Source organism: Saccostrea cucullata, unplaced genomic scaffold (genome assembly GCF_032062105.1).
Source record: "Saccostrea cucullata isolate Sc308-1 unplaced genomic scaffold, CSIRO_AGI_Scuc_v1 ctg6022, whole genome shotgun sequence".
Taxonomy (NCBI): domain Eukaryota; kingdom Metazoa; phylum Mollusca; class Bivalvia; order Ostreida; family Ostreidae; genus Saccostrea; species Saccostrea cuccullata.
This window is the reverse complement of record NW_026918217.1, coordinates 105067-116065: the sequence shown is the minus strand read 5'-3', so window position 1 is coordinate 116065 and position 10999 is coordinate 105067. Positions and strand designations below refer to the sequence as shown.

General features: G+C 33.8%; 1 protein-coding gene across 1 annotated transcript in view; it reads left to right on the top strand.

Annotated features, from left to right (window-relative positions):
* Positions 1 to 268: 268 nt before the first annotated feature.
* The window catches only part of LOC134259430 (uncharacterized), a gene marked incomplete at its 3' end in the record, with an annotated part of 113949 nt that continues 103218 nt past the window's right edge, over positions 269 to 10999 (top strand). Inside the window, exons 1-3 of the mRNA XM_062742014.1 lie at positions 269 to 496; positions 2754 to 2867; positions 3636 to 3742. Coding sequence (XP_062597998.1) covers positions 307 to 496; positions 2754 to 2867; positions 3636 to 3742 — 411 coding nt within the window. The remainder of the gene's footprint in view (positions 497 to 2753; positions 2868 to 3635; positions 3743 to 10999) is intronic.

The following is a 10999-nucleotide window of genomic DNA, read 5'->3' as shown; positions in this document are numbered from 1 at the left end:
GGAGCAAAATAAAAACTCCAAACAATCAGAAAATGGGATCAGGTACCATGCAGTAGAGAGCATCTTCTGTTTGATTGTAGTTTAGAATTCATATCTACTATCTTCATTACTTTAAAAATCCACAGGATATTGACTGATGGTTACTAGTTTGATTTTGCGTAATTTGAAATGCTTGACAATTACTTTGAAAAACATTTATAAACCTTATTCTACGTTAGTCCTTTCAGTTTATTTTATTCAAACATTTCCTACTGTTCAAAGCTGACTGAGAGAGGGATAAACTTTCTACTCCAATAGCAAAGTTGTATGGAATCTCTCAGTGCTAGACAAGGTGCATTAACGAATCTGTCCTTAGGTCTTTTGAGTGACAACTTCCGGCAGATGTGCAGTCTTAATATTGCAAGCATTGAAGATATCACTGGGAGCGGCCTTGTATGCTTAGCAAAGAATCTACGTCATCTAGAATTCATCGACCTTAGCTGGGCAGGGGGATCCTGTAAGTGCTGAAACATGATGACCATTTAGAAACTAAAATTTCAGATCAAGGTTCATCAATACTCTGATAAGAGAGATAACTCTTAATGTCATTAATCTCTATTATTCCTTTATAAACTTGTGAAGTTGACTGATTGATTGTATATTGTTTAACGTCCCTCTCGAGAATTTTTTATTCATATGGAGACGTCACCAATGTCGGTGAAAGGCTTCAAATTTAGACCTATACTCGGCACTCAGGGCCATTGAGCAGTGAGGGTTCTTTATCGTGCCAACGTCTACCGTGACACGGGACCTACGTTTTTAAGGTCATATCCGAAAGACCCGTGACTTTCACTTCTAGTGCCGAGCGCTTGGCGAAGGAACAGTCACTACCTTTGTTCTTAGGTATGACGTGGAGCCGCGAACGAGAATCGAACCCGGGCCTCCCGATCACGAAGCGAGCGCTCTACCACTAGACTACCGTGACCGGTTTGTGAAGTTGAAGTGTCTTTTTTATCCAATTTCGACCCGCAAGCTATGCTATATTTGTTTGTATTATACTTATAAAATGCATTTCTTTTGGGAAAAAAAAAAACATTAAGGTTTAAGCAACATTTTGTACGAATGAGCAGAGGATCTAATAGATTTATTGATTGTATATTGTTTAACGTCCCTCTCAAGAACGCAGCACAGTTAAGGTTACAAAAAGGAGGCAGAGCCTAATTTGTACGGGAAAACTTGACTATGACATCATACACAATATACGTCATACAACATTTCTTTAAAATGCCACAAAATGAGTTTATCTGCTAATTTAACTAGTAAGAAATCATCAAACTACATAAAAACTTACTACTGCGTGTTGTTTTGTCGTTAGTTAAATCCCACATGACAAGTTATAAACAAGTCACTGATCGCAATACACTTGTCAATATGACGTCATTTCTTACAACGTGACGTAGTTTGTATGCAGTGAGACACAGATCAAGTAATATTTTCTCAACAAAATAGGTACTTTCTAATTAAATAAAATATTATTTACAGATATTCTATGGGCCAATAACTTGAATTTAATGTCTTCTTCGCTATTTTATTAATATATTTTCTGTACATTACGTATTTAATTAACACTGCCGTATATTTGTATGCAAGTACATCGAACGGTAATGTGGGGGGTCTCTATAAATCGATCTAGTGCAAGGGCATACACTCCATGGATCAAAGTAAGCTTTTACATTTCAACTATAGAACTATTAAGGTATCTGAAAAGTGCTGCGATCCTGATGAAATCTTAAAAACAATTTATTTATATCCATATTTCATGCCGCTGACAAGCAAAAAATATAGCATTCGGTCATACAAGTATAATTTTAACAATGAAATTGCAGAATTTAGACAGGATCGCAGCACTTTTTAGAAACTACAATATGCGTTGAAAATATTTATATACTAAACTTGGAAATTTATCTTGGTTATGCCCTTGCACTGGTGACATTTATATGTATCATCAATACTTCAAATCAATGTGCTAAAATCGCGTGACTGCCGCATCACGTGACTAGTCTAAATATAAAATATAATCGTCCTCGATATGTAGTTATTAATCATTATTACAATTATCCGATATAAATAATGTACTAAAAATAATCGCCATCCCGATTACGAATACATTTTGAAATACAAAATTTAGTCGATATTTCCATTGCGCACCTTAACTGTACTGCGAATTTTTCACTCATATGGAGACGCCACCACTTGCCGATGGAGAGCTGCAAATTGTGTCCTATGCTCGGCACTTAGGGCCATTGAGCAGGGAGGGTTCTTTTTCGTGCTAGCACTTACTGCGACACGGGACCTCGGTTTATATGGTTTATACGGTCTCCACGTCCCACAGTGGGATTGGAATCCACGACGTGAGGATTCACTCCTTACTTCGCGACTCTAGAGCAGACGCTATAACCTCTAATAGAATACTGTGGAATGATTTAAATTCTTCATGGTCAATGTTCATGGGCAATCTAAATTTTATTGGTTCATGGGGACGTTCTTTTATGGTTAATTCATATTTACAGAAAACCTAGTGAATAAATTTAATGACAAAATCATTATTCGTAGGGGGTTAAAATTTATAGATAAGGGTGACCAAAGAAATCCACAACCATTGGTCCCCACGAAAATGATGACTCAACAGTTACTTTTCCCCAAAATTTGATTAAAAGTATTCTGATTAACACGTTAATCACAGAACTTTAATGACGCATTGTTTTATGTTTCAGGCCTGCAAGATGAAGTCACAAAAGCGATTCTACATTACTGCCCAAGGATAAACGAAATGATTTTGAATGGCCAAGCTTTGATGACATCTAAACCCTTTCTTTCCATTATATCAGGTCAGTTGTAAAGCAGTTTACCAACAAAATTTTCCCAATGGAAACGGATTTTACCAATGTCGGCAAGGAAAGCTTATACTTGCATGAAACCTGATCCCACATCTGGTGTTTTAGGAGGTCCTTTATTGCTCTACTCCAATTTTGTATCTTTGAAAGGAATTTTGAGATTGAATACTGTTAGTTATCCCCATAAATTTTACCGTTCTTGTCAGAGGCTGTTTCAATAAAAAAAATAGATGTGTAATTCCGGAAAACATACCAACAAGACATTGTCGTTTGTTTCTGTATTATTATTAAGCGAGTCCACATGCGTGTAGATATTATTGGCCAGTGGGATCGATCAGGATTTGTTTTCATCTTTTTAAAGAAATTTATTGATCTGCTGTGTAAACAGATACTTTTATTTAAGGACATACGCAGGGTACATTACTGATAATTTTTCAAGATATTCTAAATTTAAACTTAAAATACCATTACATGTTCTTTGACAAAAAATCAGCATGCGTTACCAGGCGTTTTGAAAAGACATCAAATAATGAAAATTTTTGCATTATTCAAAGAAAAAAGTACAAAAATTATGAAACATAAATCCAAGATTTTTTTTCATCAAAATTGTTTTAGAAAAGGTGTACAAATCCATATATAGACATTTAAAGTATTGCATACAGGTCCTTCCTTTAGTGGAACACTTCAATTCCAGGGAAAAACCCAATAAAGTTCAAACTACGTTGCGTATGACCTTAAATAGGGTTCTCCTTGACATTTCAGATTACAATAAATGGAGTCGATGTAAGGCTTTATTCTTCTTTAAAGCCAAGGAGAGGGCAGCCAAGGAAGTCCTGCAAATTGCTGATGATGGGGAATCTAGTGATGATGTAGGTTTAATATTAATATTGAAATATATGCATACAATGTAATTTGAATGAGATAGAAAAAGAGACTTAAAAATTGAACTCCTTCTTGATCTTTAATCATTGAAAAGGTTTCGTAGTGATTGAAGAGGGGCATACACTGAACAAAATTCCTAAAATACCTGTATATGTAACATCATTGAATATCAATTTGAAAATTTAAATGGTGTTTATGTCAAGGTAAGCGTTGCTGTTAAAACCTCACTAAATTATATCAAAACATAAAATATGCCAAATCGGCTGTAAAAAAATTGCTAGTATTTTAAAATTTGGACGTATGATATGAATTTGAGGGTGATATGATTAAATTTGACTGCAGTAGGCAAAAAAGTAATTCAGATACATTATATTGGTGTTGCTGACAAAGAAATTTTTGCAGATGCAAATACAGAGTTGTGTGTTACCGGTTCTGTCAAGTGTACAATTAGAAAATGAAAGAGAATAAATTGTGTGATTTTCTTTTCCAGGGATGAAAAAGTAATTTGATTCTTAAGAAGTGTTTCCAAATGAATTTCTATAAATCTCTTTTGATAGGAAATTCACATCGAGCACATTTTGCTTTATATTCATCGAGATATCATAGAATGGTACTTCTTTGAGTGAATGTAGATCATGAACATGAACGTTAACTTTCTGATACTCTTTGTTATAGGAATAGGAAGAAATGCAGTTCCAACACCGTTCCACCACCTTTGCTACAAACCTCCAATCCCTCTGTCTAGAGTATTGTGACAGTATTACTGATACAGATATGGAGGACATTGTCACAGTCTGTAGGGGGTCCATATCAGTGATAGATTATTACAGCTGTGAGGTGCGACCAAAAGTACTGACACTTAGAAAATTTGAAGTAAAAGACTTGTCTGGTGCTAAAAATGACTGAGTGATGAGGAAAGTCAATATCGTAAAAAAGACATTAAAGACTATATGACAACTATTTATTTGTAAAAAATATATAAACATATTTAAACTTATTTCAGTGGTGAATATTTGACGCAGACGTAATATGGAAAATTTCAGGGCGTCTTGTGATTAGCCTTTATCCAATCAGTAATCGACAAATTTGTCTGAAGCGGGATAAAATATGCTACGTTTCAACAAAAACAGAGCCAATTGCTTATTTGAATGAGAATATCTTTTTTTTAAACTACGATGGTATGTTTAGGTTGAACCTATGTCAGAAAAGTCTTTGTCACAAAATTTTCAATCTTTAATTAGGACTTGCTTATCAATCAGTAAAGCTCATGATACGTTTCCTTGTTTTCAAATGTAGTACAGCCTTTGAGACTTGGTATGTTGATACATACTGCGTCTACACATTTTCAGGTTTTTTAGGGGTACTTGTCAAGAAGAGAATATGAAAAATCTCAAAAATATCTATTCAAACATCGTCGTTTATAGACTGTATAAACTGAGCAATATTAAGCAATATTTCTCAAGAATAATTTCTTTTTATATAATTGACATAAAAGATAAGTCCACATTTAAAAAAAAAGGCAAATGACGTTTATTTTTTAGACAATTTTCCACCCTACATTCGTAAATATTTTTCAAAAGTATTTGTCACAATATTTTCAGTCTTTAATATGATGAAGAACATACCCAAATGATTACAAAAAGTTATTAAAATATATACCTTTCGCCTCTAACTAATGAGAGGTAGGCTAATTACCGATGCTAATATTCTTGACCTTTTTGCACTTAACACGGGATTTATGACTGTATGGGGTTTACTTTAGATTAAAAATGTTTATCAAAAATTGTTCTTTTAATCTAAAACGATCACTTGTAATAGAAAAAATGTAATCAAACACCAAGAATATGAGTAAGTAACAAATAATTATGAAAAGGAATGCACATCATTTCAGTATAAATATCACAAAAATGTACACACGATCTACAACACATTCATCTTTGACTAAGACACATTTCATCAAGATATAACACTATTTTCTTGACAACTGAAGATTTCTTAGGATTGTTGCATTCCTTCAATATGATTACATACCATACACATTATTACACGTCAGTAAGTCGTATATACATTGTAATTTACCGTTCAGGGTGGCTCAGTCGGTAGAGCGCCCGCTCCGTGATCGGGTGGTCGTGAGTTTGCATCTCAGCCGCGACTGACCTAAGTCGATAAAAAAAATGCGCTCGGCACTTTGAAGTGAAAGTTGTGGGTCCTTTTGTTGTGACCTTAAAATCGAGGGCCCGTGTCGTAATCGGCGTTGGTACGATAAAAAAACATTCACTGCTCAATGGCCCTGAGTGCCGAGTAAAGGTCAAAATTTGAAGCCCTTCACCGGCATACGGTGACGTCTCCATATGAGTGAAAAATTCTCGAGAGGGACGTTAAACAATATACAATCAATCAATACATTGTAATTTCGAATTCATTACACAAGATTGTCTTGAATTTTTCAACTTAATTAAGGTCAAAATCTAGTAAAATGAAAGGTGCCTACAGGCTTCTCTAATTCCAGAAATATATTGTTTTTAAGCATTATACACCAAAAAAATTATGAATTGAACTAAGATTATTTCGGCATGATTTTAAATTGAATTCCGTGAAATTCAAAATGCAGTATTTTCAACCATTTCTATTGAAGCTGTAGAGTACGGAAAAAAGTGAAATTGAATTAATTTTGACGTCATGATGGATCTAGCACAGGCTAAACACATTCACTAATTATGATGTCATACGACGTAGGTTCTACGTTAAGGTGCCAACCAAATATCCGACTTGCTTATATGATATTACGTCATAGTAAGCTACATGTGCATATAACGCGAACTTTAGAGATATCAATTTCTTAAAATCGATATCTAAGATTGATTTGAGGTCGTAAAATGAATCAAAATATGCAGAGGTATAATATAAGATCTTTCAAAAATCCTTAGAATTAACTTTTATAAATATTTAATATTGTGCAATATCAACAACATCAACCAATTTGTCAAATTTAAATCATTACTTTAATAAAAACGTTCTACCATTTCCAATCCAGGACCAGTACGCAGGTTTGTTAAGGGAACACACGGATCAGAATTCGTCGATTTAACACTTTTTAAATACTATATATATGTAACACTAATAAATCGGAAAAGTCATGGATAAAACTTTTGCTATGGTTATGCATTCTATAGACTTCAATGGGACTAATACTAGAGGAAGCACTACACCACAAGGTCACCACGTGAGGTCTATAATTAGAAAATATGCCTTAATGAAAAAGTGAAAAGTTTAACACTACCTCGGGGATACCGTAATTAATTCGATCCAAACAATACACGTGTTTTTTATTGTCAGAAACAGAAACATAACTAAACTGCATATTTTGGTTGTGCTCTTTATGAAATTTTGGGGGGGGGGGGGGATCCGTTTTTAAAGGATTTTAAAGTATAAGAGAAAAATGACGCATTTCATGACGTCATAATGCTTGACTAGATGAAAAATTACGTCATGGTCGATAGATACATGATCATCAAAAGTACCTGCGATAAATACTCTATGTTCAATCAAAACTCAGCAGTTTGATTTCTTCAGAAATTCTCTGGTTCGGAAAAGGCCTTATGTTGCTTTTGCTCTTAACTATATTTTTTGCTAAATAATACTGAATGAGGAATCAAAATTTTTAATGATACATGTATACAGGCTATTTTATACATGTACGCCTACTACTAACAATGGTTCCAAAGTTACCTTTTACAATTTTTGAAAGATGATATAAAAAAGATTTGCCTTCATTTAGGGTTATAGTTACTGTAGTTCTAATTTGAAACGCCTCACTATTACTTTGAAACAACAATTATAATAAACACGTTTTCTTCTTTATTAATGTAACACAACATATTAATTTATAGCTGCAGATCTGTAGCTCTCCGAAAAATATAAACTGATAGACCGGAAAGCTACAGTGTCACCCATTGAAAAAACTGTATATTTATTGCGCACAAAAAAGTGCGCTGGATTCTTGATTAATTTTTTTCAAATTCTTACCTCAATTGCAAAAAATGGAAGATTTAAAAAAAATACCCTCTTCTCTATCAAGTTCTTTCGTAGCTGACATCTGAACGAAGCATATTGGACCGAATTATCTTTGAAACCAAAATGGCAGTATGAATAAGCGAAATGTCCAATGATTGCAATATCAGGGCCAGGAGGACTATAAACAACAATTATGGGTAATGTTTTGTTGTGGAAAGAGTCAAAGAATATGTAAGGGACACACGGTTAGCAATATTTTGAGATTACAGCTTTAAAAACATGGAGAAATAAATCGAGAACCCAGCGCATTTTTTTTGTGCGCAATAAATATACAGTTTTTTCAATGAGTGGCTCTGTAGCTCCCCGGTCTATCAATAATTTTTTTTTCGGAGAGCTACAGATCTGCAGCTAATTAATTTATCAAAGTGAACGATTAAAATCGAAACAGTGTTCTATATTAAAGATGAGTAAATGTTTCTCATTATTTAATGACAATGATATTTACCATAAAACATAACTGTAAGTAAGTAAGTAATCATTTATTATAGTGCATTATAGACATTTCAATATACATTGTAAACACAATACGTCAAGCTGAATCTGCACCCGGCCCACTGGACCTATAAGTCACTTTTTCCATAAATAACATTTATATAAATTTACACATGCAGAAGATTCTTTCTATGGTTAAATGCTGTATGTACAAATTTGGCTAACTTTATTTGGTAATTTTGATTGAAAACTTTAAACAAATAATCATTATCATTACTATTTTGGTGCTCCTTGTACACACTATCAAAATATTTTCCCCTAACATTATTATACAATTGACAGTCTAATAAGAAATGTTTTTCGTCTTCAACAGAGGAACTAGAACAGAAAACACACGTTCTTTCACTTATTGGTTCACTTTTTTTATCGACCGGTTTCAATGCGTAAGGGAAGCACTCCATATCTGAACTGTGCCAAGGTTGACCGTTCGTTTTTTTAAAAATTTGATGCAACATACGGTTCGGTTTCACAATTAACTTTGAAGGAAATATATATCCTTAATTTTGGTGATGATTGTATTTTCACTTTCCATTCATTTTCAGCATATTGACGAAGTTTTTGGTACATGTATTCTGTATCTACTGTTTGCTGGTGTTGAAAAAGACTGCTACTGTTGAGACTGTCAAAAATGTTTTTGACCTGTGAATACCACACACCCTGCATATTATAATCCCAAAATGAGAACTTTTTCGTTAATTTATCAGTATCCAACTGAAGAATTCGGTTCCAAAGGCGAACTATATTCAGCCAAAGTCGCTGTGTAGAGTGTAGCCACCCAACTTCGCTGTTAAGGTTAAATAAAGGAGTAAATTGGTGAAGTCCCAGAAAATAACGAATTGCACGATTTTGCACCATATTAATTAAAACATTACAACCCTATACTCCCGAACAATAATCAAGAACTGGCACAACACAAGAATTATAAAAGTTTCCGTATGTTCTGAATCCAGCATCCTTATAAGAGTGTATTCTCGAAATCACTCCACCCATTGCCCTGCCTCCGGCCTTCGCTAGAGTCTCCGCTGCAACATATAAAGAGGACTGCTTCTCATGAAAAATTAGTCCAAGGTATTTATATTGTGGAACGATCTGTAATTTCTCACTTCCTATCCTGAATTCAAACTTAGTGCGAGGTTGACGCCCTTTACGAAATTTCACAACATTTGACTTTTCCTTATTTACATTTAACCGCCACTTTAAGCACCATATATTATAAAATAAATCCAGTTTTCTGTTAATAACACGATATTATCGGCGTACAAAAGTAAAGAAACTTTCTCATCATTGATTGGAATTCCTATATTTGTTTACTTGATATTCACTGCTAAGTCGTTAATAAAAATGGAGAACAGTGTAGGTGATAAAGTATCTCCCTGGCGAACCCCGTTTTGACTAGTGAACCAACTTGTATGAAAATTATTCAAACGCACACAAGATTCAGTCAATAAGTAAAGGCTATAGAAATGACATTATACAATGTACATATCACCATCTATTCAATTGAGCCCAAGCTTATATTGTAACAGTTGTCTGTCCACCAGATCAATTAAACGTTGCGAATGTTGACGATTCTGAATTATACTGTTCAATACAAACACGTGATCTACGCATGATCTTTCTCCACGGAAACCATTTTGTTCATCAACTAAAATGAAATTATCTTCCAGATATGTTTGTAGTCTATTGTTTAAAATAGAACTATAGAATTTGGCTACTAATGAAAGCAAACGTATTCCACGAAAGTTTAAAGGAATTCGTTGATCTTCTTGTGAATTTTTTGGAATATTAGGGTGTATTATCGCCATTCTCCATATAGAAGATATTTTACCGATTTCAAACCAAAGTTGAAATAATTTGTGTAACACTGAAATGATATTATTGTTTTTCATGACTTCATTGTAGAAAGATCATGCGTAGATCATGTGTTTGTATTGAACATTGTAGAGTAGATCTATTCCCGCAGCTTTCTCGTCCTTGGAATGCAAAACAACCTGTGCGACTTCCTCACGTGAATATTTTCGCTTAAATACGTGTTTGGTACATAGAGAGGGTAGATCATAATATCTCCTAGCATTTGCTTATGTTGTAACGCAGTGTTATAAAACGAATTATCAAAATTTGAACCACTTTGAGCGTATATATTTGAAAAATCATTCTCTCATTTACGAAGTACTTCATCTGTGTCCGAAGTTGTTTCACCGTTTTCTTTATAAATTTCCATAGGGATCACATTTTTCTTTCACCATTTATCAAGCTGCTCCCAAATTTTCTAGGATTTTCAGTTGAAATTTTCTCTATTTCAAGTGCAAGATCCGATCTATACTTCCTTTCGTAAAAACGTAACCGTTTGTCAAATCCTTTTTGTGATGAAGAAAAGTCCGCTCTAGCTTTTCGTTTCCACTTATGATCTTTTTCCTTTAGAAAAATCTTTTCTTTATTGCGCATATCTTTCCATAAACTAGTAAGTTCTTCATTCCAATAGGTTTAGTTTGTTGCAATTTTTTCCGAGTTCGTTTTGAGCAGTCTTTGTGCGGTTTTTTCCTCTCCATTTCTTTGACTGTTATTTCACAAAATTTTGAATAGATATCATCAATTTCCTTCTGTGTTTCTTTACAAAGTTCAATATTTCTAATCAATTCTAGTAAGGAAGATTTTAAAGGTCTGATCATTAAGTAATT